Source organism: Delphinapterus leucas, chromosome 14 (genome assembly GCF_059928025.1).
Source record: "Delphinapterus leucas isolate spDelLeu-1000000601 "Yukka" chromosome 14, BTC_Dleu_Yukka2, whole genome shotgun sequence".
In the NCBI taxonomy this organism is placed as follows: domain Eukaryota; kingdom Metazoa; phylum Chordata; class Mammalia; order Artiodactyla; family Monodontidae; genus Delphinapterus; species Delphinapterus leucas.
The window spans coordinates 42,488,538-42,516,037 of NC_143142.1; the positions used below are offsets into that span (position 1 = coordinate 42,488,538).

Below are 27,500 nucleotides of genomic sequence, written 5' to 3' on the forward strand. Positions count from 1 at the left end.
CAAGGACTGAATTTTTCTTTTAGGTACAAAAGTACTCAAAACCCAAACAAAGCTGTGATTAAGGTTCTATCAAGATCTTCAGAAGGAGAGACTGAAAATCTAACTGCTACGCTTACATGGAAGAAGAAGGCTGCAAACAAGCCAAACGCACATGGAAATAAACAGAGGGGAGGGTGGGATGAACAGGCAGAGCACAGAGGATTTTTAGGGCAGTGAGACTACTCTGCGTGATACTACCTGGTGGACGCAGGTCATTGGACATTTGCCAAATCCCATAAAATGTACAACACCAGGAATGAGCCCTAATGTACACTATGGAGTTTGGGTGCTCAGGAGGTGTCAGTGGAGGGTTACCAATTATAACAACATACCATCAATAGTGGGGCAGGCTGTACTGTGTGGGACATGGTATCCATGGGCACTCTGAATTTTCTGCTCTGTTTCCTTGGGCAACTAAAACTGCTCTAAAAAATAAAGTTTATCGATTAAAAATAACAAATTTAAAAAATTACACTTGCTGCAAGTCACAGTAATTTCTCCCCCAGAAAAGAAGCCAGCGAATGGAAGCCTGAAATCTAGAAAGTCTCTCTGCACAGACACAATACTCGACATCAGTTCAAGTGATGCCAAAAAGCGCCCATCTTCATGCTATGAAACTTGAGACCCAGCATGTTCATTCCCGTGCAACTTGTTTGTTCCCTCCCTGGCTGAGACACATTTTCGGAGAGTGTTCCTTTTTTGTTTTTTTGCGGTACGCGGGCCTCTCACTGCTGTGGCCTCTCCCGTTGCGGAGCACAGGCTCCGGACGTGCAGGCTCAGCGTCCATGGCTCACGGGCCCAGCCGCTCCGCGGCATGTGGGATCTTCCCGGACCGGGGCACGAACCCATGTCCCCTGCATCGGCAGGCAGACTCTCAACCACTGCGCCAACGGGGAAGCCCGAGTGTTCCTATTTTATCTAGCTTTCCTTTCGATAAAATGGGCCCCTACCTTGAATGTGATCCTCCACTTTGTCACTGACTCAATTAAAACACAAAGGATGTTCTCCGGTTGAATGAGGAACGCCCTTGAAGTGGGAGCCAGGATCTTTTACGACCAGGATCCCAGACTCCCTGGGGAGCACGCTGGGCCAGATGAAGGAGGAGGGGCTTTGAGGGCCGGCAGGGGAGCTGAGGTCGCAGTGTCATCTGCGTCTAACCTGGGTCAGTGTTTTCCTTCTGTGATTTTAGAAAAGTACATAAAATATTAACAAGACCACCCCAAACCAGCCACCTCATCTGTCCTCGGGGACCCCCCCGCCCCCTCCTTCCTGCTATCGACTCTCCTCCCCATCAGCATGTAAACATGCTCATGTGTCTCCCATGTTAAAAATATATAAAATCCCCCACAAACTCGTCTCCAGCCCCAGCTCCCTCCAGCTCCCGCTCTCCGGACCCCTCTCCTGGACAGTCAAACCTGAAAACAGCCCAGCTGTTCCCCTTTCCTCGCCTCTCTCCCCTCCCTCAGGTCCCTCCATATGGCCTCTGCCCACTGCCCACCACCTCACAGAACTGCTCTGCAGAGAAGCCAGAGGATGTACACCGTGGTCTCGTCTTACCGGCAATCTCAGCCGTATTAACAAAGCCCACTACTCCCTCTGGTCCCAATACACTACAACCTACCAGTGCCCTCCGCCCCCCTGGCTTTATGCCAGCAAGCCCCTTCTACCCAATATTCAAGTTTCTTAGGGCTCTCTTTTATTCTCCAGCTAGGATTTCTTTTTAAAGCAAAATAATCCACCCCAGGTGGCTTCAATTATCATCCACAAACTGGTGAACTTCCAAATATTATCCTCCAGACGACTTTTGCCAGACCTGTTTATCTACCTGCTTAGCCAACATTCCCCTCAGGTGTCCCAGAGCCTCTCAAATCCAACACCTCCCAAGCAGAAGTTACCATCTACCCCCAGGGCTCCCCCCCCCCGCCAGGGGCCCCTGTTTCAATATGTAGCACCACCATTCACCTGTCCATCACCTGAACTCCTGTCCCCCCGACACCGACTTCCATGTCCTGTGGAGCACACCACCCATATACTTCTGGGAACAATCTACTACTTCTCCCCCTCCCGCTACTGCTATCTTAGTCCCTGGACACCGTCACCTCTCCCTTGCTCTAGTTCCTCTGCAATCCAAGGTCCACATCTCTCAGCCAAAGAGAACTTGTTAACAAAACAAAACAAGGCAAATAAGTTGAATCCTGTCCTGCTTATAGCCCTTCCACAACTGCTTACAGCCCTTCCACAACTGCCCAGACCACAGATGAGGTTTGAAACCTTTAACACGGTCTAGATGTCACAGCGCTGGAGCCGAGCCCTTCAGCTTTCTCTTTCACCCCTTCCCCATCACTCTATGCACAAAGCCCACAGACTTCCTTTCTGTTCTGGAACATTCTGGAATGAACCATGCTCTTTCCCATCAGGGGTGTTTGCTCACACACCTCCCTGTGTCTACCACGTCGCTCAGATCAAACTCCTTCTTCCCTTCTCTGTTCTCTCTACATCCCCTTGAAGTGAAAACTGAGAGTAAAGCCCAAGGGAGAATAAGAACCAAGAGAAATAGGTAAGTTGAAAAAAAGCACCAAGAAGGAAAAACAGACAGTTTGGTTTATATCCCTTTATTAACTGTACTTTGCCCTCTCAGACAGTATTCTTTAAGTTTAAAAGAAAACGTAACCCAAGGAGGTCGTGCCTAAACCAGAACAGATATAAGTTCTCAAACGGAATTAAATAACTGTGAGGGCACTGATTTTATTTTCTGTAACTGTGATGAATCAAAAGGCATCTGGAGTCCACGATCAAATCTCATAAACGATAAATGGGACTTCCCTGGTGGCACAGTGGTTAAGAATCCGCCTGCCAGGGCTTCCCTGGTGGCGCAGTGGTTGAGAGTCCGCCTGCCGATGCAGGGGACATGGGTTCGTGCCCCGGTCCGGGAAGATCCCACATGCCGTGGAGCGGCTGGGCCCGTGAGCCATGGCTGCTGAGCCTGCGCGTCCGGAGCCTGTGCTCCGCAACGGGAGAGGCCACACAGTGAGAGGCCCGCGTACCGCAAAAAAAAAAAAAAAAAAAAAGAATCCGCCTGCCAATCCAGGGGACTCGGGTTCGATCCCCAGTCCAGGAAGATCCCACACGCCGCAGAGCAGCTAAGCCCGTGTGCCTCAACTACTGAGCCTGCACTCTAGAGCCCTCGAGCCACAACTATTGAGCCCACACGCCACAACTACTGAAGCCCTCATGCCCTAGGGCCCGCATGCTGCAATTACTGAGCCCATGCGCCGCAACTACTGAAATCCCTGTGCTCTAGGGCCCATGTGCCACAACTACTGAGCCCACGTGCCACAACTACTGAGCCCATATGCCGCAACTACTGGGGCCCATGTGCCACAACTACTGAGCCAACACACAACTACTGAGCCCACGTGCCGCAACTACTGAAGCCCCTGCGCTCTAGGGCCCGCGTGCCGCAGCTACTGAGCACACACGCTGCAACTACTGAAGTCTGTGCACTCTAAAGCCCATGCTCTGCAACAAGAGAAGCCACTGCAATGAGAAGCCCGCACACGGCAATGAAGACCCAACACAGCCAAAAATAAATAAAATTAAAAAAAAAAAAGAAAAATGGTATTAGTGACAATAGTCATTGATATTTCCTAATACAGTATATGATACATCCTAATATTGACAGAATTAACATAGGAGAGTAAGAAGAGGCAGAATAACCACAAAAGCCCAACGTAGACAACTGGACAGACAGACAAGCAAAAGGAACTCTTTTCCCTAAATCCAAATTATAACATTGACCCCCTAAAGTTGGAGTCCCCTAAGAATTTCGCAGTTGTGCACTGTCAACTCTATAATTTGAGCAAATACTACACATTGGATGATTCTACGGAATCAAACGGATTCCTCTGTAAAAGGGTTTCTCTCAGTTGTTATGGGGTTGGAGGTTGAGCCAGGGAAAGGCAGAGGAGAAATGGGGGCTCTGGGGGAAAAAAAAAAGAAAGAAAAGAAAACCTGAGTAGGCCTGAGGTGGAGAGGTGAACACTAGCCCAGACCTAAAGCACAGAAGGGGCTGAGGTCCAGCTGTGGTGACCTCGGGGCAAGTCCATCTTCTTCTCGCCCCACCGTCATCCCCGGAGGGCACAACTCACCAACCAGACCTGCACCTCTACGAGGACAGCACAGCTACCACTACCGCATTTAACCCAGCTGCTGATTTATTTGGCTGTATGTGATTCCTGTCGTGTGCTAAGAAATCAACAGAAGGGAACAAACTGCTTCTGCAATATAGGCAGGACAGAACTCGACTTAACCTTCAGTGCACTGTCTTAATCGTCTGACCTTCAGAGCAGAGCACAGTGCCAGGCACACAGTAGGTGTGCCACACATATTTAAGGAAACTTTTTTCCTTATGTGCCATTGGAGGAGCTTTTTATTTCTAACCTTCACAGCTGAAGAATCAGTTTTCATTTTTTCAAATGAGAGTAAAATATCTAGACCCGTTCTGCTCAAGGCTAGCAGGGCAAAGATCATAAACTCACCTTTATTGTTATTACAAGATATTTTTATTCATTTCTACAAATACTTTTGAGCACCTAAAATGTGCCAACCACTGTGCCAGGCACTGAGAATAGAGCAGTGAGAAAAGGAAGCAACGTCCCAGGAATGGTCCTTATGCAAAGGGTCCAATGAATAAAAATCATGAAAACGTTAACTCTCACTTTTAAAAATATTCAACCATTAGTTTTTGAGAGGCTACTCTGCATACAGCAAATAAAAGAGAAAACAACCCTAAATCAGTAAGAAAATTTCAACCGCAGGTTGAGATACATTAAATCAGATACACTACTTTATACATCACATTAAGTTGAATATTGTAGAAAAAGACATACATCCTTGAAACATAAATCCCAACCAGAAATGGCAACAGACACTAGAAAGTATACCAAGGTATGGTTAAGGTTAAACAGCCTGACCCAATAACGGAATTCACATCGAGGACAAATGAGGGCTCCAAAAAAGAATTCACTCAGTGTCTTTCAACTGCGATCTAATTTACAAACATTTGATTTGTAAAATTTTGATTTGCAGACATTTTTGCCACGATGGAATCATAGGTTCTTAGGGCAGAAGGGATTCTCAAGGTCACCTGACCAGGTATTCCGGTAATGCCTGTCTCATCAAGAAGGACGTCTCATAAATTGGTTTAGGTAAGTTAGACTAACACCAGTGAGGTGACAGCAGTTACCAGCAGCCATGCCAGGTGACCTCACTCTCAAATGCTAATCCCACGATCCCTCAGCATCACAAATATGGACAAACAAGTGCCCACCCATGTTGATATTTTCTTTTGATTCCATCAATAATACCTTGGCTGCTTTCTAGTATAGAAGTGGGGAGAAAAGCACAGATTTTCTGACAGATATCCTCAGTGAGGCAGTGTGGGGAAGTGTGTCCCTGAGAGAAAGACCCCAGTCCTTTGAAGGCATGGGAGGACCTTGCCCGGGATGGGAATCAACTGAGTAAAGTCTGAAACTGTCACATCGTAAGGGTTACACATAACCTAGCAAGTGAGAAGAGGGGGCTTTGTTGACCAGGAAGGAGATTCTGAGCCTATGAATAAGGAGCGCTTCCTGACTCTGGATCAGATTCTGCTACCCATCTCTCTGGCCTTCCGTATCCTCTCCCCGCCTAACAAGCTGAGGTGCTCAGATGTGCTGTCCACCCTGAGCTCTTAAGAAACGACACTAAGACCTGTTCTATACAGGTTACCGTCCTTCCCCTAACATTGGGTTGGCCAAAACGTGCGTTCAGGAAAAACCCGAACGCACGTTTTGGCCAACCCAATATTTTAGTTCGGGAAACTGTAAGTCTGATTTAAAAGTGCCCACGTGTACCTGGAAGAGTGGACAAGACCAGTCACGGGTCCATCTGCTCTGGGCTCATGCAGAGCCTCCTCTGGGATTAGGAGAGCCCCTGTGCTCAGTGTGTGTGGCCCACTCCTCTGTGGGTGGGACCCAACTGATGCAGTCACTTCAGTCTATTTCGATGATAGTTCTGTTGGTTTTAATGTCTGTCTCTCCCACTTGAATGTCAAGTCTATGAGAAATGAGACCTGTCTTGTTCTTTACTGGGTCATCTGTGACTAGCACATAGTAGGTACTCAATATTTGTTGATGGGAATCCCCTGCCGGTCCAGTGGTTAGGATTCTGCGCTTTCGCTGCTGAGGGCCCGGGCCCAATCCCTGGTCGGGGAACTAAGATCCCACAAGCTGCGTGGCGCAGTCAAAAAAAAAAAAAAATTAATATTTGTTGAATAAATGGTCAAGTGAGAGCCCTGGGATACGCCCTGAGTTTGCCATTTACTAACTGAACTTCCTGGGGCAAGCTACTTAATCTTTCTAGGGTACAAGATTGTTATGCGATTGGATCGAATCATGTATGCTGAGTATGTACGGTAACAAGTTCCAGACATATGTGTTAGCTCCTGAATGGATCATGGGGATGAATCCTTCAGGAATGAGATGTGTATCTTTAGTAAAGGCAATGCATTGAAGGCTAATCTTCTAATTATAGTTTGTGCTTCATGATGCAAATAATATTTACTGACTTCATTTCTAAACATGTTGGTATAAACTAAATTAAGACTAAAATGTGAAATATTTGATGATTTATGTCAGTTGAGCAAGTACTTTATTGCCACATCGGAAAAGAGAGTTAAAAGCATGACATAATCTCTCTCAAATTAGCACTTTGACACAAAGAGTGCCACTGTTCTATTTAATACTTGCCAGAAAGTTTCATATTCTTTATTGTATCTGGATGAGATATTTTCTGGTTGTAAAGTGGCCATGAGAATGTTTTTAAAACTATTATTAAAAAAAACAAAAAACAAAACCTGCAATTTATCATCTGGTCACATGTATTGTTTTTAATGATAAAAGTTTAAAAGATCTCAGTTGCATATTCTATACGATTAAGGTATTTTGTTTATTCAAATCAATTTTGAATATACTTTACTGGAATCATGACACTCTAATGAAAATTATAAATAAAAAGAGATCAATTTCTATAAATTTACTGCTTATAATTAAAAGAAATCAAATTGTGTATTTTTTAATGAGATGGATAATTTTATTGAACACTGAAGACATATTGTCAATACTTGTAAGTCATTTCAACTTTTTTCTAAGATCTACTTAAAAGGTAGTCCAAAATTAATCTGTTAAACATTTTATATATATTTAAATTAACCTCTTCATGGTATAAAGGAGAGAATAAAAGCTTGCAGATTTAATTTTATTTTTATACTTCAGTGAGTTATACACTGGCTCAAACAGGGATACCTAGAATTTAATACGCATTTTTCTCTTTTATTATTTGCCTTTTGGTTATTGTTATTTTGTTCTTATCATAGATGTGGGTCCTCCAGCTGGTTTCTTTGCATATTTCCATTCTATCACCTGTGTTTATAAATATTTTGTGGGTTTTTTTTTTTTTTGGATCCACTGTCTTAGCTTTAAAAGAGAATATTGAGGATCAGCTGGAAATTGTATACAATCCCTCTGCTTTTCCTCTAGCCTGTCAGCAATCTCTAACCAACTGAAATTTTTTAAAGCTCTCAGTTATTGAGCACTTACTATGGGCTTTTTCCACTCACAACTGGAGTGCAGTCAGCCCTCCATATCCATGGGTTCTACATCCACAGTTTCAACAAACCGCAGACCGAAAATACTGGAAAATCATTTCAGAAACTTCCAAAAGGCAAAACTTGAATTTGCCATGCACCAGCAATTATTTACATAACATTTACACTGTATTTATAATAGTATTTGTGTTTATAACTATAACAATACATTGTATTTACAACTACTTACATGGCATTTACGTGGTATTATGTATTATAAGTAACCCAGAGATGATTTAATGTATAAGGGAGGGTGTGTGCAGGTTATATGCAAATACTACAGCATTTTACATACGGGACTTGAACATCTGCAGGGGTCCTGGAACCAATTCTCCAAGGATACCGAGGAACAAATGGATTCCCATTCTTCCCATCTAACAGCTGGGAAACTAAGTAACTTGCCCAAGGGTAATTCAGAGTTATTGTTCTCTTAGCTTTAACTTGGTCTGCCCTTTGGTAAGTCTAATTAGAACTGATGAGAATGCTGAGTTTGCTCCAAATGTCCAGTAAGCTTGGAGGTACCTTGGCTACTTCCCTCCCCTTTACTTTTCTGATCCTGTGCCTTTTCCCTGTCTCCTTTTTGCTCCCGTGTCACAAAAGTATCCTTGAAACCTTGTGTTATCTGCTGTCACCAGCGAAAAGGGCTACATGTCAGTGGTGGTCACTTCCCAGTGATGTTCCTGCAGGGAGAAGTCGGGTGGCCCCAGGTCGGCAGAGCCCGGGCAGCTCGCCTGTGCAGTCTGGGTGGGAGCTGGCGGCCAAGGGCCGCTGTGAGGAATAGCCTCCGTGGGCAGCCTGTCGTCCTGTGCCAAGAGGTACAGACTTGCCCCATGAAGCGCCTTAGTATCATTAACATCTTCCATTTGGCGGGCACTTCACTGTCATTTTTATTGGTTCTTTTTACTAGCTATACCTGCATCAGAGCTGTGTCCACTTTTTGTTTAATTAAGTGCTCTGGCTGAAGTGGGAAAGACTGAAGGCCTTGGGGAGCTGGTCTTCCAACTGCCAACCAGTCAGGGATCAGACGGAACCGCGCAGCTCCCCGTGGGGGTCAGCCCTCAACCACTTGCAGAAAGGGTTCCAGGAGCTTGGGCTTCACTGTAAGGAAAGATCCCCCAGTCAGTCTGGCTACAGCTGTCAGCCACTGACGTCTGGAGCCTGTGCTGGGCCATTCTATTTCACCCTAATCCAGAATGTTCCCTTGGATTTTCCTAAAATACCAAAAGCATGAAAATCACATTAAGCCTTTTAGTTTTTAAAAGACACATCCATCTACACGCTTGTGCTTCAGGGTCCTTTTCTTTTCTTTCTTTCTTTAATGCCTAACTGCACTGCTTTTATAACTTCAGCTAGGGAATTCCCTGGCGGTCCAGTGGTTAGGGCTCTGTGCCCTCACTGCCGAGGGTGCGGGCTCAATCCCTGGTTGGGGAACTAGGATCCCACAAGCCACACAGTGCAGCCAAAAAAACCAACAAAACAAAACTTCAGCTATAAATGACAGCCCCCAAAGTAGCACTGTATAAGAGCCCTGGACCTGGACTTGGAACTTCACTCCTCAGTGGTGAGGTGAACTTGAGAAACTGCCTAACCTCTCTGAGGGTCAGTTTTTCTCACCTAGGATGGGTATAATCACAGTGCCTCCCCTCCCCCTTCAGCTTGCTTATACTGTGTGTACAGAGTATCACAGGAGTTATCACACATCGGAGTTTATCTTTCAGGTTACTTGTCTGCCCCCTCCACGAGACTGAGTCCTCCAAGGACAAGGAGTTTATCTATGTCAGCACCATCTATCTAACCCAGTACTGACACTACAAAGGGCCCTGCAAAGCTTCCTTAGAATCAAGTCACATACAAGAAAGCCATTTGCAAATCGTTAAGCACTATTCTCATGTACCTTAGTAATTGATTACTCATTGTATGGTCCCGGACTCAAGATGTGAAAGAAATACTGCTGGGTACCAAAGGAGCCAGGCTTTAGTAATTCAAAGAGCTGGAACTGAAATGTAAACTAGGACACAGTACCAGTTCTGAATTTCTTTGGGTTATTGCATAAATACTCAGTCTTAAAACACGTGGATTAACACAGGGTGAACATTTAGAGGGGCTGATACGGAGAGAGATGTGGCAGCCTACGTCGTGCTGGGACATCTAAAATAGTATACTAAGGCCTTCCCAAGAGAGATCAATGTCACAGCAAGGAAAAGGCTTACATTTTGACAAGGCAAGATTTTATTTCTTCTGAGTTTTTACATTTTCTCTTCACACACTTTTAAGGCTTAAATGTTTAGTCTTTCAGTTTGGTCGGGCCACCTTCGGTCCCATTTCTTAGAAAGTAATACACACTGCTTACTACCCAGGCTTTACTTGTGAACAGTCATTAGATGGTACAAGAACCTCATCCTCTCCATTGGGTCCTCCTTCTGACTTGCCCCAGGTATTGCCACTGTCGTTTCTCCAGCATCTTCTCTTAACTATTTCTAAGTTATTCTTTACCTCCAAATTCCTGCCCTTGCACACAGTAAGTGCTCAATAAATGAATCCTATTTTCAGAGTTTTTCTGTATAGCAGCAGTCTCCTTCATCTTGACTTTTCTCAGATCACCACTCACATCCCAAGAGGTGGTTCTAAAATACATCACTTGAGATAGTAGTTAAATACTATGAATAGGATCTAGGATTCCATGATCCTCTTCTTTTTTTTTGCGGTACACGGGCCTCTCACTGCTGTGGCCTCTCCCGTTGCGGAGCACAGGCTCCAGACGCGCAGGCTCAGCGGCCATGGCTCACGGGCCCAGCCGCTCTGTGCATGTGGGATCTTCCCAGACCCGGGCACGAACCCGCATCCCCTGCATAGGCAGGCGGACTCTCAACCACTGCGCCACCAGGGAAGCCCTCTTCATAAGTTTAAAAACATAAACCCGAGAAACATACCTTGAACTTTACCACCCCACCCGTAAAATAATCCTGAAAATAGTGAAATCACCAGCACTATGAATATCCTACTGTTAATTATAAAAATTCAACGTGTGAATGAACACCACATTGAGAAGAAAAGAGAATGAAGCTAGCATAATCCGTTTTCTAATATTCTTGTTACACTTTTATTTAGGTCTGTGTGTTTCTGCAGCAACATGCTTTCCACTGTAAAATAAATTTTCTGCCAGTCTCTTTTTTTCTGGAGTAAAAAACAATGAGATATTTGTTCAAGATGGAAAGAAAATATCTAAAATCTCTTTATATATAACTTTGTCAGAAAAAAATGTCACAAAATAGAAACCAACATTCCAGATGAGCTGGCTTAATGAAATTAATAGAATTATTAATTAAAGCTATTATTAATTTATTTAATATAATTCTCAAACCCACAGACTTATACTACTGGGAATATGGTGGCTGAATCCTGTGATTATTTGAAAAGCAAACTAAATTAGAGGTGACAGATCCCTGCATCATCACAGCCATCGTTTCTATTTTATACGAGTGCTCGCTTTGTCAAATTAAGAACAAGTCAGAAGAGGTCATTAACTGGTCAGCAATGCTGCATCAGAACACCATCCAGTTACCCTGATTCTGCAGCCTATTCAGAGCATATATTAGTACACATCAACTTCAAGTAAAACTTCTACTGATTTTATATAGTCTCCAAGACAGAAGTCAAGAATTAGAAAATTTTAAAAAAAAGAATTAGAAAATTATAATCCAATTATGCATTAGGGAAATGCAAACAATATACCAGAAGATCTAGCCAAATACAGGCCCTACTTCTAGAATACTGGAATTAAAATTTAAGAAAGTCATTACAAAGAATAATGCTAGTTAAATGCCATTGAACTATTTTTACTCTTTTTATACGAAATGTACAAATTTCGGAGGGGGGGTGACAGTGGCAGCGGTGCCTCTTACTACCTTATGTAAAACACTTGAACATTCTCATCAATATTGCCATCACCTGTTTAATACTTCCAGTATATTTTCTCAACGTCTGTTTACTTAAAGTTGTATGGAATGACATAATAAGCAATACAATCTGAATTACACCCCCCCAAAAAATTTACTAAAGTCATTGCCATGACGACCTTCATGATGTTTTAAGAACCCCAGTATTATGACTGCTCCCCTAATCCCAAACCATTCCAAATAAAATTTACTCTTGTGAAAAGCTGTCAATCTCCTTGTAAGCCAACTTTTGTGAATCCCCTGGAGTTTGGGCAGCAATTATGCCCCTCAGAGAGTGCCTCCTACCCCCTCTAGCAATGGGAAGGGTCTGCAGAACAAACTTAGAAGAAGCTGTGGAGCTGAGTATCAAAGGAAAGTAGAGGGGAGAAAAACCAGCTTTGGTGTAAAGCATCCACCTGGATGGGCTGTCTGAGGTGACAGTGAGAGGGAGGGGGCCTGGGTGAGCCACACTGCCAGAGGCCTCCTGAGACTGCCCATCTCCTAGGAGCCCAGAGGGGGTGCTACTGGCCCAAGGCAACAGACACCCCAGAAGGAGACACGGCAGAAAGGCCCCTGCACAGCACCTGGACGACCTATTCACAAGAGAAACACTGAAGACGGAGACTGGGACTTTATGAGCACGATCAGCCGTTTTTCATACGTCAAACATTCTGTGCTAAGATAATAAAATGATAGAAAATGTTCATCGAGCACACCTGTTTTAAGCACTTCTTAAACAGTAATTCATTTAACGCTGACGACCCTAGGAGGTGAGTATGACCAATGTCCCCATCTGACCCAGGAGGAAACTGAAGACCAGGTTGGTTCTGGGCAGAGCTGAGCTTTGGCCCCGGCAGTCTGGCCCTGGAGTCTACTCTTAACATGTTCTATGTGATGGGGCTTCTCAAAAGAGGCTGATAACTGTCCCCAGACTCGTCAGAGGCTGGGACCACACACAGCAAAATGGAAGCATGTTAAGCACTGGAAATATTCTTCTGTGTTCCCAATTTTTTTTTGCTGTATTTTAACAAGTTCGCTCTTCTTAAGTTGCTCCAGGAAAGCACCTCAGGCAGTGATATGAATCTAATGTTATATCATCTTCTCTTTAATGGATTCTTTTATTTGAACAGCTAAGAATTTTGGAATCAACAGACCATGGTTTTAAAAGCAGACTCTGAAATCTGACAGTTCTGGACTCAAATCCCAGCATAGTCACTAACCAGTGGTTGGACCTTCAGTAAATTGTCAACATCTATTAACAGACTCCTCCTTTGTAAAATGGAAGTAATAACCATAACTCCTTGAAGGACTGTGTGAGGATTAAAGGAGACCAAGTAGCCCACTGCTCCTGAGCGATGCAGAGGCTGCCAGTCGGGGGACCACTTTAAAGCCCTCTGTTCGTCTTGGCTATTATTCATGATGACATTCTACTTCCTAACTACAGAGTCAGTTAGAGGCTGGGACAGTTGACATCAGACTCTTCAAGGAGGGAATCACGTTTGTCTCTGGACTGCAGCCCAGTAAAGTGGAAGCCTCGGGGCCACACACTCCCTCCCTTCACTCCTGCGTGGATCTGGTCCAAATGTCCATTCCCTGACCCAGATCAGTGAAGAAGCCAGGATGGTGAAACAGTTCACCTGTGTAAGTTCCTTAACAACCACATGGCAGGGCCTTCCCGGGCAGTCCAGTGGTTAAGACCACGCTTCCAATGCAGGGGGTGCGGGTTCGATCCCTGGTTGGGGAACTAAGATCTTGCCTGACACGCCGCAGCCAAAAAAACCCCCAAACCAAAAACTACATGGCAAAAGCCACAGCAAGTTTAGGTATCAAAACTAATCCACAAGCTTAAGAAACGTGGTGGAAAGAGCCCTTATGGGACCCGGTGCTAAAAATAACAGTTCCCTTTGTCTTGTGTTAAGAGAGGAAGGATGGGGACTGAGTGGTGAGACCGCGGGCTGAACCGGGTGAGTTACCCTGGACTGGGGACATGTAGTTAAAACTAGAAATTGATAATTACAAGCTTCCAAACTAGTCTTGACATTCGGTAACCCAATTAATCACAAAGGAAGCAACACTTATCTCTGTCATTCTCCAGCATTCCTTTCCAAATTCCTCTTTCTTCCCAGAAGCCTACAGCCTAACCTCTCTTAAATCTGTCAGCCCTTTGTAGGTAGCACATTTTTGCCTCCTTCCTTACAGACCGGATCAAACCGCCCATCTGCCAGGGTTCACTGCCAGGTGATCAGGGGAAAGCAGTAATTCAGGGTGTGAAGGAGTCTAGACACTCCCAGGAAAGGCTTGCATTACAAAGATTAGTTTCAAATGTCTATACTCAGGTGGAGATGGGGCTGGTGATGGGGGAAGAACTGAGTGGCCCTGGATGGTGCCCGGGGCTTCCCTCCAAGGCCTCCCCAGGTTCCCGCAGTTTCCCAGGGTTCCAGAAATGGACTCGACACAGGAGACCCTTACCGCCCCCCCATCCCCGCTCCTTCACGCCTGTGGGACTTCCCTGTACTCCCCCCCACCGCACCCTCTCCCCCCCCCCGCTCCCCTCCCCCTTCGCTCCCCTCCCCCCATATTAAAAACAATCGAACTAACTACCTGGAGGGCCCACAAGAGCTGAACTGTTTCCAGTTGCTAAACACAAATCACAAATCTCAGAAAGTAGTGGGTTTCCAGAAAAAGGAAGTTCCCACTGGGGTTTGCAAAGCTGCCCGAGAGCAAACTGCTGTGACAAAAACTACAATTAAAGCTCAGACACTCTGGCCTTCCAATACTGGAAGATGGTTCCCACTTCCATTTGTTTTGAAAATTCTGTGACCCAAGATGCGGACAAATTTAGGATAGGATATGAATAAAAAAAAAAAATTCAGTCACAAAGGAAAGTTTGCTGTCAGATATAAATGGATCTTTTTTTTTTAAGGAAAAAAAGGCTCCGTCAGATTGTTATAGCAAAAGCTGAAAGGAAGAAAGTCTGACAGTAAAAAAAAAAAGTGTTGAACAGAATTACTGAAAACTTAAAACACATCTAATTAGGTTGGGCCTCCTGTAGTCTGACAGGACGTGCTGGGGTCCAGTGTCTAGTTCACAGCCATGGGCACTAGGTAATAGCCCCTCACATGCAGGTTCAATCTCAGCCCATAGGGGATATTAGCGAGATATCCTGAATGGCTTAAATGCCCATTTATTTCTAGACCATACAGAAGCTCAATCTCTGTTATAAAGACTTGACACCATTCAGAGACCATCCTCTCTTGAAAGAGAAGGCAAAGAGAAACTTTCACAGATCTGGAAACCCAAAGGGCCTAAAACTTGACAAGTTCATCTGTTTCCCTTGTGATGTTCATGCATCAAACAGAGAATCACTTTAGCTTGGAAGCCCGTCCTCTGCAAACCCTGACCGAGGGCAAAAACTGAATCCTGTTCCTCTTGGCACTACTTAGCAGGTAGCGAGAGGTTCAGGTAACAATGGTTGAGCTGAGGGACTTCCCTGGCAGTCCAGTGGTTAAGACTCCTTGCTCCCACTGCAGGGGGCACGGTTCCATCCCTGGTCAGGGAACTAAGATTCTGCATGCCCTGCAGTGGGGCCAAGAAAAACAGCAACAAAAAACAATGGTTGAGCTAAATTCAGCTTCTTTAGAATATTACTAGTGTTAAATAAAAATGTTTATCAGCACAAGGTTTCAAATTCTAAAGCTCCATTTTCTTTCATTTTCATTTATCAAAGTCAATCAATCTCCCTTTTTGGACCAATTAATTCCCACTACCTATCCCCTATCTAAATTCTCCAAAGAAGTCTTTCAAATAGCATCCTGACTAATTGGTACAATGCAGTGAATGATCAATCAAGAGAAGTAAAATACGTTCTAGAAATAAAAGTTCTAGATTACTAGTTTATGTCTGGTCCTAAGATTTTCAACATACGTAACCACAAAGCAACTCCTATATCGATTCTGCTTTTGAAGTGGCAGTGGAGATGCCAAAAGATAACTTGAAAGTGAACTTTTTATTAAATCACTGAAGTGGAGCTTTGGCCTAAATCAAGGTGAAAACCTAAGGGGTCTCACACACAACTCACAGTCCTATTTGAAAAAGGGGCTCTTCTTGCTTGAAATCCATCTACAATGACGAGAGGATGCCCTTATAGGTGACATTTGTTAGGGGAACCAGATTTTAAATCAGGGTTTACGTTCGAGATGAATGGCATCCACTTTCTCCTTTGGTGGCAAATACTTCTCTTTCTATTTCCTGGATCAGATATGATAGATAGTGAGCTGACATATATGTAGGTTCATATCAATTTAAAATAATACACCTGAGTACTCACTGCAATATGAATATGCAAGAGTAAAACTACAGATTTCTTTCGTCACCTTTTAACCTTCTTTATTTTAATCTCGTTTTAATATTTAATGAGGCCAAAATCTTGCCAATGAGACTACTTGCCAAGTGGAAAATGATTAGTTTATAAAGATTCCTGGTACCCAAGCCAAAATAGTAAGTGCTCAGTAATTGTTTCCTGAATGAATGAAAAAAGTTCCACACTTATGTTAATGCCATTTAGTTTCTTCACCAATTTGAACTTTCTGTAAAGGAGAGCAAACATTCCTGCATCAGAAAAAATAATACAGCCACAAAATATTATTAAAAATCAGGAAAATACCCATTTTAAACAAGGTGGTTAATCCTAATTGCTCCAGATAACCCATAATTGCCATAGCTGTTAAACACACTCTTCTGTCACGTTTACAGAAGTTTGATTCCATCTTTAAGAAAAAAAAAAAAGTGTATCCCTCCCGCCTAGTCTCCAAATTCAAAATAAGATTTTGGTGATAATTTCAATAATACAGAAAATGCATGTTTTTTCTAGTAAGTAGATAGAATGAATATTCCTTCTCCCTTCCCACAAGACAGCACCTGAATGAAGACTGGTTTCCCAAGTGCTATTAGTATCCGGCTTCTTCAAAGGCAAGGTCATGAACCACTGGGCGTGCCTCACAGGGAAGCTGCTCTAATTTTCATCTTGGAGACTCTAAGGACAGACTCTGGCCCCTAGTGAAGTCGATGAAACAGAAACACTGGACGTGCACCACCAACCCCAGAATCTCTCCACTAACAGGTTTCCTACTTACAGAATTCCTTAAAAGTATTTCTGGAAGTAATCGGGGTTAGGGTCAAGTAGCTCCAACTGAAGGCACCTTTGTCACAAGCTTACGAATGCTGCCAAGTATACTTTAGGGAGCTAATTTTCACATTTTCGTTTGGTACCAAGAAAGGTACAGTCCATAAAAGCTTTAGCAACAAAACTATGATATTTAGAATCTAAACTCCTACTAGTATTCTTTTTTCTGTAAATGATAAAGACTAAAGTTACAGATCTCTATCATCCCACCTAGGCTGGAGTACTGTTGACTGAGGCAGGAAAAATGCTGCATTTTCATGCAAAGAGAACAGCTATGAACAGGTAGGATATGGGACGTGCTAAGCCTTTAAATACCACGTTATCTCCACCTGGGAGCTAGATGTTGTACTAGTAACTGGATCATCTTAAATCACAACAGCCTTGGGTGGGGAGGGGAGGGAACTAAAACCATCCCTTACTTTGAATACAGACCTTCAAGAGAATTCATGAATGAACCAGTTAAGGTAACCAACACAACCACCAAGCCCTCCACCCACTCCAAAACCAACTAAAACCAGGCACTTCACATGAGTGAAAACATCACAAATTCCATAATCTTCATTAATCCTTGAGTGCATTCATTTTTCAACCAGTCCCATAAGTGATACACTTATGAACACCCTCAAGAAGTAAAAACAGTAAATGCATTGATAGTAACAGGCTCTTCATTTTTTTGAGAAACTTGCAATGTTACAAAAGAATCAAACATCAGGGGGGGACTGTGGCATCAAGTGGTCCTTAGTGGAATTCAGCGCCACTCCACTTGATGAGGGTCTAGCCTGTATTAAAGTTAGACAGCCTATGTTTATAATTAAGTGATAATGACCGAAGTTCGAGGTACACAGGGCATTTCCTGGGGATTAATGACCAGCCAAAGGAGTTGCCGACCTAAAGCAAAGCCTCCGGTCAGTAACCCCAGCCAGTCCTTAATCCCCAGGAAATGCCCTGAACCTCAACAGTGATTTTAGTAAATACAGGAGGAAAAAGTTTAATATCAGCTTTGTACTTAAATTAAACACCTGTTTCATACTTAGAATGCTCAGACTTCATAAAGTGAGTTCTACAGGAGTTACTAAAGAGTTCCCTTAAACTTCTTAAGGCTGATAAAAAAAATGTTCACTCTAACATTAGTGAAAGCAAAGAGGGCAACTTTTTGTAGCGTTTTAACTGCAAGAGACTTAGCTAAGATACTGTTTGAGAGGCATAATGATAACATAACCAACATATGGACCCTCAAATCTACATTTAACCTGGGAGTTACCTGACAATCACTCAAGACTAAAAGAATCAGTGTTCAGGTTTACAGAAATGATTTATCTCACTCAGTTAAAATGAAAGACTGTGACAGAGTGACTGCAATTCTTAGAACAAAACCAAACCAACTAAACAAGCCCCCCTAATCTTTCATGGATCTCATGTCATTATTCTATGTGACACTGGTGTCAAGAAACCAGTAGACAAATGCCAGGGGACAAACTGCTTCATTGTTAAATTCAAGCAGATAGATACTTTAATAAACTCTCTTAGGCTTTTAACTCTTAATAAATCAGGTGCTACTTGAAACCAGGGCATCTTAAGGGTTTTTACTTTATCAGAAGAATGTGATCGTTTATTTCTGCTTTCAAAGAAAAAGCAAACCCAAATTCTCCGAAGAGGAGAAAGAACTCTCCTGTCCATCCTTACAACGCCCTACAACCACCTCCCGGTCTGTCAGAAACTACGGTGCACGCTACAAGTGCAGAAAGACACGTCAGCCTCTGGTCTCGTGTATTTTAGAGAGCTTTGGTGTTTATAGTACCTTTCACAGCCCCTTTCTCGGTTGGCCTTGAGGCTTAGCTGATTAGCAAGTAAACGTGTGAAAGGGTCAGTGTGTCCAGAACTGGAATTTCCACTTTGGAAAAAGCACAGAGGTACCTGACATCTGTTCCTTGAAAAGACCTGCACTACACCTCCAAACTTAGAGCTGAAATTCCTACTTCTGCTTGATGGCAGGGAGGGCAAAGCTGTAAAACCCCCTGTGGCTACTCCTGCCTGGAAAATAGAGCAGAGTCCCCAAGGACCTCTGCTTTCTGGCTCCTACAGCACAGTACCCACAAGATGAATACAGTTTTAATAATATGAATATATTCCTCCAGGAAAAATAATAAGACAAGCATCCAATCGAATCCCCAGTCTCCACCCAGAATTCTAAGTGCTTAGAAATAAATAATTTTTGTGTGAAAAGTTTCCTTATCTTTGTTGAGGATACTGAAGTCCAGAGAGGTGAACTGACTTGCCCAAGGTGGCTCAGCTTCTGGGCTAGCACTCTTACTTTGGTGTTCTTTCCACTCTACTGTGTTGTTATCTCAGTAGTCTATCTTCCCACCACTTATCTGCCCCCTAGACAGAGAGCTCCATGGTGCCAGGAAAGACAGCAATGTTTCAGTGCCCACTCTGCTGGGCACCATGGGGCACACTCCAGTTGGGAGCCTGGCTGGCAGTGGAGATACTACCTTTCCATAACTTTAACAAGTGACTTTCGTTTATGAAAACTACATCCCAAATGTTGCTTTACATTCAACTACACCTTATTGTATAAACTGGCACTCAACCGCCAGTCTCTCCAAAACCCGCCCCTTTACAGTAAGTAGGATTGGCATGTTTTCTTTTTAAATAATTTATAACTTTTTCTACCTTCATAAGTTAGGGCGAATATGTCATACAGTATTTTAATGGTTACTTTATTCAAAGATATTTTAAGTAACTGCTTCATTTATATGCACAGTATTCCTGCACTCTTTGCCTTATAAACTCAGGCATTCAGTGGAGAGAGGCTGCGAGGGTTGAGCTGACCCTTTTGTTCTGAGAACTTTGACGTTTTCAGCGTTACTGCGCAGCAGGGATTGTTAGGTAGCTTGCCCTCTCACAGCCTTTAAGGTTAGGTGTAAACTGTCCTGAAAAGCATCAAGAGAGTTAAGCTTCTAAGGGTGAAATCAAATCCGACTCAGCATATTTGCTACTTTGAAAAACTTCCCCCCAACCCAGACCTGAGTTAGCACAAGTTAGTCTCGAAGTGGTACCAGAGAAACATTTCATGCATAGAGTTTGGTTTGGTTACCTGGGTGGGGGAAACAATAGCAGGTGAAACTACTGTGGGAGAATTGGTGCTTCTGTGCCCATTGGCTTCTGGAAGAAGAGGCAGGGGGTCGTGTTTCACGGAAACCACCACCACCGCATCCACAGGCTCCGAGGAGGGGCGGATACAAAGTCTTTTAGGGGAAGAGGGGCCGCAGATTTCCCCCGACCCGAACACGGACTCGTACAGGGCGCGCTTGGGCGCAGCCTCCGATTTCACGTCGGGCCCGACCTGGCTGTCTCTGGGGAGGATATAGGTGTTCCCCAGCGAGGGCGGCTGGGGGCGGTGGTGGTGAGAGGGATGGGTGGGGGGATGGGGGGAGTGGTGGCGAGCCGCCCCGTTCAGAGCCTCGGCGTAGCAGCCCTGCGGGGCGGGCGAGCCCAGTTTGGTGCCGATGCCCGCGATGCTGTTGAGCGTGGCGATGGAGACGGCGCCGATGCAGTGGTTGGTGTAGGTCTTGGAGAGCTTGGCCGCCTTGGACAGCATCTGCATCCTGGTGCCCAGCAAGTTCTTGCCGATGGCTTTGTTCTCGTACCAGGTCACATCGCCCTCGCTGCAGTGGTCCCGGGGCCGCTGGAAGAACGCCTTGCAGAGGGGGTTGCGCTTCGACAGGTACTTGACGAAGCTGGCGTAGGGGCAGAACTCGGTGCCCGTCTCGTACATGCGCGGCAAGTTCTCCTCGTCGCTGCTCTCGGCGCGCTTCTTGCTCCACGACGACGAGCGCGACTTGTGGTAGGGCCCGAGGGACTTGAAGTAGACGAACTTGCGGCCGTCCTCGTCCATGGCCAGCCCGAAGGAGTCCTCCTCCAGCTCGCGCTGGTTCTCGCGGCCGCGCGTGCAGAAGTACATGCACGTCTCGAACCAGACCTTGTTGAGCAGCCCGAAGGGCGTGTTGGTGCTGAAGACGCTGGAGGTGTAGAGCTTGCGCAGGTCGGCGCGCGTGATGGCTTGCTTCTGCACCACCGGCCCGGCGCCCTGCTCCTCAAGCTTGCGGATGACCGCGGCCAGCGTCAGGTTAGCGCTGCGCAGCTCCGGGTCCTTGGTGAGGTCGAGCGTGCGGCAGTACGGGGGCTCGTTGAGGTAGCGGTTGAGGGAGCTGCGGATGCTTATGAGCGACGACTTGCTGTAGAGCTGGCCGCTCTTGGAGCGGGCCTCGGCGTAGAAAGAGCGCAGCACGCGGCACAGCGCCCCCTTGTCCATGGTCTCGAAGTCCGGGCTCTGCGCCTTCTCGCTCAGGTACTCCCGGAAGATGCGCACGGCGTAGCGGGTGGCCAGCCGGGTGTTCTCGCTCAGCCGGGCCCGCTCGGGGCGCTGCAGCACGTCGGGGTCCAGCTCGGCGCCGTCCCCAGGCGGCCCGCCGCGGGCCCGGGGCGCCAGCAGCCGCGGCGGCGCCTCGGGCTCCAGCGCGGCGCTCTGGTCCATATTGATCATATGGACCGGCTCCGGCTCCAGCTCCTCCCCGGCCGAGTCCTCGGGCTCCAGGGGCTCGTCCCAGTCCAGACCCATCTCTTCCTCCTCCTCTTCCTCCTCCTCCTCCTCCTCCAGCCCCCCACCTCCGTCCTCCTCCTCGTCCCCCGTTATCTGCACCTCCTGGATCTCGTCCTCCTCCTCCTCTTCCTCCTCCTCCTCGCCCGCGCTGCAGTAGTGCGGGCGGCCGTGGCGGCGGCCTCGGCCCCCCGCACCGCGCTCGCCCTCGCCCCGCTCCCCATTGTTCTCGGCGGCGGCGGCGGCGGCACTGGCGCTGCCGCCCGCGCTGGTGTTACAGTCCCCGCTGCCAGGCATTCTCGCCATATTGCCGTCTCTCTGCCAGTCCTCGGGCAGGGCGCATGCGCTATATTGGACCGCAGCGCTGAGAGCTTTTGTGTTTAATGACCTTCAGCTACCGGGAGGCAAAGCCGGGCTCTTAAAGGAGCCGCGCTCCAATTGTCAGTTCGGAGCGCTGCTCCGGAGGGGCAGCGGCGCGCAGGGGATGGAGGGGTAGGGAGGCGGGGGGTAAATTAGACAGGGAGAGCGTAAGGACCGAGGCTGGCTGGACCCTCTTCCTCCCCCACCTCTCTCCCCACTCCGAAGAAAACTTTGAAGGGAAAAAAAGGAAGGGGAGGGAGAGCTGTCGGTGGGGGTGAAACACTCCCAACTTACCCTCTGGCTGAGTGGCGCGCGGGCCCGGGCGAGAGAGAGAGGGAGGGCCGGCGGGAGGGAGGGGCGGCCGCTTCTCTAAGTAATGCCCGAGGAGCAGTGCCCCTTCCACCGCCCCCTCATTGCCCCCCGGAGCCGGGGGTTCCGGGAGGCGGCAGCACCCGGTGGGCCGCGGATGCTACTTCGAGAAGCCTGTGTCTGGGGCCGCCCGGAGCGGAGCGGAGCAGGCAGGTTAATGAGTAGGGTGGAGGAGGCACGGCGGGGCCCCGCACCCTCTCTGCGCCCGCGGCCAGGGCGCAGCGGGCGAGGCTTGGGAGCGGGATGGGGCTGCCGGCCGACTCCCCCACCTACTTGCTGCGGGCGAGGCGCGGGGGCCTGCGGCCAGCCGCAAGGCTCCCAGCTCCCTTTCTGACTCTTGCAAAGGAGCGAAACACGCCCCACGTCAGCCTCATCCCTTTCGACTTTTCCAACAGCCACTTTTAAGCTGTCATTAAAGACCGGGGGCGCTCCCCGTAGGTCTGGGGCAAGTCCGCGCCGGTCCAGTCAGCCTGGGGAAGGAGCGAGGAAGAAAGACTGGGAGGGGCGGGTGGGAGGGGAGACGCGGGAAGAGGCGCTGGGGACCCCAGGGACCCCTCCCCACTCGCCCAGGCCACCGCCCTCCTGCCTCGGAGCAAACTGACACAACTCCCTCCGGCGAGGCGCTCCACCTAGTTGGAGCGAGCAATGCCGGTCCCTAAGATCCGTCGGGCAGGAGGGCGGAAAAAGTGAACTTGGGTCTCGGCCGCCCCCGCCGCCGCCACAATTCCGGCAATTGGGATCCCGAGCGTGCTCTAGTTCCAAGTTTGCCAGCTGCCGTTCGTTTGCCCTCAGGGCTGCGCTGCCTTCGGCGCGCGGGGGCGGGCACCTCCGAAACTGGAAAGGCGGCCAAAGAGCTCGCCCGGGTCCCGCTTTCCCATCGGAGACACTGTCCCACTTCCAGCCAAAGGCCCGCCCCCGGCGCGCCCAGGCTCCGGGCACGTCCTCGTCACCGCCTCCAGGTCTCCCAGGGGCAGCGCCCCCAGAGCCTCCGGAGGCCTCGACTGATTTCTTTGGACGTACAGCCACGGCCACCTACGGATTTCGCCCTGTATTCTAACTTTCTCCTCCTCGGGCAGCCTGAGTGTCCCCCCGGCGCGCTAGTCAACTCCGAGTCCCTGGGGCTAGGGGAACCTACGGAGTCAGGTACCAGCAGCGCGCGGCCCAAGCCGGCCAGCCTGTGCGGCTGCCTCGCCAGCTCCTCGAGGGCGTCCTCGGATTTCCTTCCGAGTCCGAGTTCTCAGCAGTTCCGCTGTGAGAGTCTTGTCAATTGCCGGTCCCCCGAGGACCCCCTCTCCCCGGGGCCCTCTGTCTTGCTTTCAGGGCAGTTTATAATTTTGCGCATCAAAAGTAACCCATCTGTCTATTTGTAAGAAGGAAGGGAGGAAGGAAGGGAGGGAGGGAGGGAGGAAGGAAGGAAGGAAGGAAGGAAGGAAGGAAGGAAGGAAGGAAGGAAGGAAGGAAGGAAGGAAGGAAGAGTAGGTCTCTGGGCCGCATGGGCGTCTAAGTGGGAGTTGACTGTCTCCACAGCGATGAGTCCTCGCTCTCCGTGTTCCTCCTCGGCCCTGGACGTTGCCGAGCTTTGGGGAAACCGTGCTAGGTGTGAACAAGTTAGAGCAAGTCCCTGCCTCGCGGGCCCTCTCCCGCTCTTCGGGGAAAGACATACACACACACACACACAAACACACACACACACACACACACACACGCTCTCATCCGTCCTCCTCTCCGCAGATAACAGTCTCGGGACGCGAGGAATCCGGAGGTGGCATTCCTCGGGAATCGTCCCGGAGGTGCGGCCCGCTTTGTTCAAAATACATTGTCCCCCGGAAATGTGTAGAAAGGAGCCCAAGGCAGTAGGCAGCTAAGTTAGTCGCATACGCGGGCCCGCGTTGGCACACACCAGTAGCACCGGCTACTTCCGGAAGCCTCTTTGTCCCGGGATGTTCCCAGGTTTTTGGGCCGCCGGAACTCTCCGGCGGGGCATTTCAGCGGTTCTGAGAATTCAGGTGGGCGCCCGGCAAGTTACCTACCAGGGGCTGCTCCCCGGCGGCCCTCACCGCCGATGCAGTGAACCTAGGGGCCTCGTTGGCTCAGGGCTGCGCTCCCGGCTCGGCCTGGGGACTCGGACCCGCATTCCAGTCCAGGAGCGAAGCCGCTTCCCAGGTCTCCCCACTTCTGCAGGCGGCGGGGGTCCCCCGCTCCCTCCTCCCCGATTCCCCTCCCTGCTGGGCGAGCTGCTTTGAATTGCTTGCAATTTGCCGAAGGCAGTGTGCTGGGTTGGACGCTCCGGGAAACAAAGCAACCAAAAACAGCTCCCAGTTGACGTCAACTTATTTCCAGGAAAGAAAATGGTTTTGTGCTCCCAGGACAAACCTCCCCCCCTTCCCCCTCAGGGCAGGTCTCTACTGGCAAAAGCCAGGGGGCGGGGTTGGGGAAAAGCAGAACCAAAAAACCCAAAGCACAAATAACTTTTTAACGGAGTTGGAAAAACAGCAGCTTCAGATGCTGCCTGGATATTTTGCAAACAACAGGCAGGACCCCCGCTAATGTTAGAGACGAAAAAACGCACCTTGGGAAGTACGCCTTGACTGATTATCGGGCGACTGTGAATCTGCTTTGTGGCACCAGCTCCTGAAACGCTACCAGAATTCTTTCCCCGTAATGATACTTCATCAAATATTGGAAAAGACCTCTTCAAGTTAGTACCTACAATATTTACCAGGAAGAACACCCAGGGAAACCAAGCAATTATAAACCTGTTCACCTCCCCCCCAAACACACACACACACACCAACGCTCCCCACCCAAATGTTGCTTAATTTTAAAAACCCAATAACACAGAATTACAGTTGAGTTCATACAGGAGTTCAATTCCAGCTTTAATAAATGGTTCCTTAAAAACATCCTGTGGTTCCACGCACTCAATTCCAAACTGACAGAATCAAAAGAGCTTTCTTCTAATTATTTTGGTAGACAGGCAATATTGGTTATCTTCTGCCTGTCAGCCCAGCCTGATTCCTCCACTTTGATTTTGCCTATCATGAAGTCCCTTCAGCTCACCACTTGAAACTGACAGCTGTCCCTCACTCCTTTGCAAGGACAGTTATTTCTTGGGTAGAATAGCTTCTGCACATATAAAACACATATCTTCTTTATATAAAAATGATCCCAGTACTGTATGGCACACTGACTGCAATGATGTAACTGTCAGAACTCTTTACTGTAAGCGACCCTAAGAGGTTTACAACTTCAACAATATGCTCCACATTTTTTGTCTCTTTCATTATCATTATAAAGTACCATCTGTGCTTCTCCATTTCTAAGATTACTTGAAAGTAGTGACATGGTTATTCTGGAAGGAAAAACTCCAAATGTTTTTTCCTCATTTTATAACCCCCCCCTACTTACTCCCATTCAGTTCACACTTTATGAAAGGTTACGCCATAAAGAAGCAGATTCAGCTCTTCCTCCTCTTTGATTGCAGCCTTCTGACCTCATCTGTTACATAATTGATGTAGTTGCTTTTGATGTTTCCTCTCCTAAACCGATATACCTGTGTAGTTTAGGCTGGCCCGGGGACGTGGTGAACACTCCAGTTGTTTTTCATGAATGAATGTGTGAACAGGATCTGTGTTTAGTTAACTCCTATTTTAAGGAAGAAACATGTAGGGGAAAAATCAGAAATATCAAGCATCCGAACTTATATATTAAAAAAATTTCGTAGGATGAAAAGTAACCATAAGGCAACGTTACTGTTTGCAATAATGTTTACAAGTTAAAATGAATGTAATGCCTGCTTTAATATTTTCCTGCCATTAGTTCCCTCTCTAGAGGACCACATTATAGGCAGTTATTGGAGGAGCAAGGGACCAGGGAAGGGAGGTAGCTATGTATCAAGAGATGAGAGTTGGGGAGGATTTAGATGTATAAATTCAAGAAATTTTGTGGGCTCTTGAGGGCAGAGGCCAGAAAAAGCATTTAGTTCCTCGTCTAAGTCATGTTTTAGTTCATCACTGTTTTTAGTTCGTCACTTTTAAGTCATGCTTTCTTGATTTGATTACTAAAAGATTCATAAAGAACTTTGGAGGTTAAATATGAATTCAAATTGAGGCTGTTTTGACATGTCTGTTTCAGAGTATTACTACTAAATTCTGTTGAACTTAATCGAAGATCGTCTTGAGTAATGTTTTTTTTTGAACTCAGATGAAAATAGAACCCATGTAATCTAACTACACGAGGTGGAAGAAAACTCCATAAGAGCAGAAACTGTGTCTTATTTATCACTTCAACTCTGGTTCATTTCCAGTACAGTTCGTTCACATATTTTAGCAGAGTGGCAGGTACATAGTAGACACTCAATAAACGTACAAATATTTATGTGTGGGGAGAGAGCTAACCACCACAAAAGGTCACGGAGCAGAGTGCTTAATAATTGCATCTTTGAGTTTGAATCCTAATTTGGCCTTACCAGCTGCCCTCATTATTTTATTATCTTGGATTATAATAATAATGACCCCTAACTCACAGGGTTGTTGTGAGAATTAAATGGGTTAATATGAATAAACATAATACAGTGTCTGGAACATCGTAAACATTCAACCGTTAGCTCTTAGTTATTAAGACTCTAGTATTTTCCAGGCTTGATTATAAACAAGAATACCAAGGCCAGAAAGGCTCACAAAAGTTAAGCCACTTCCCCAAGGTCTCCCAGGCCTCCTTAGGGCAGGGAAGTTTGGCTCTGTAGCCCAAGCTTAGCGGACCACATTCAGTTTCTAGAAACCAAAGGATGAAAAAAAATAAAAATCTTCAAGGGAACAGTTTCCTACCATTAAAATGCTTCTGTGTGTCATTTGATTTGGGAATCTTGGAAAGCTAGAACAGTACCAAGCCACGTCCTTGGACTGTGAGTACAGCAGAAATAGCCTAAGACGCTGTCACCTTTGTCATTTGGCACCAAAAAAACTGGGATTATTTTTCTGGGCTATTGGAGGTAGAGACCCATTTGTGTCTTAGAAGAAATGATGGTGAAGATTTTAGAGGCAAAAGGAACGCCCACAAACTCAATCAGACTAGAATTAAGTGTTTTCTGTTGAAACACCCTGGGCTGTCCTGCATAACTCTCCTGGGGGTAAGGAGGGCTTTACCTATTTTTATCTTTGATGTTTTGTCAGAAAACAGGTCAGAGTGAACTTACCACACAGATTGGCAGGAGTAGAATTTTTAGTTTCTAATTGCCACCTGGTAACTATAATTCTTGATCTTTCCACCTAATAATCACCTACCAGTCTCCTACGCTGTTTGTAAAACGAATACGTATGAGAAGAATGCAGT

At 46.7% G+C, this 27,500-nt stretch overlaps 1 protein-coding gene and 1 pseudogene across 2 annotated transcripts in view; both read right to left on the bottom strand.

The window, feature by feature from the left end:
• The window catches only part of KCTD1 (potassium channel tetramerization domain containing 1), an 89,437-nt gene extending 67,171 nt beyond the window's left edge, over positions 1-22,266 (bottom strand). The window contains exon 1 of one of the 2 annotated variants that reach the window (XM_022586879.2): positions 22,095-22,266. Coding sequence is in view for 1 of the 2 variants with exons in the window: in XM_022586878.3 (XP_022442586.2) it covers positions 19,938-21,746 (1,809 nt within the window). In the remaining variant the exon portion in view is untranslated. The other variant, XM_022586878.3, reaches the window with a different exon arrangement.
• Positions 22,267-22,555: 289 nt separating this feature from the next.
• Positions 22,556-24,153, bottom strand: LOC149747614 (uncharacterized; annotated as a pseudogene).
• Between the last annotated feature and the right edge of the window lie 3,347 nt (positions 24,154-27,500).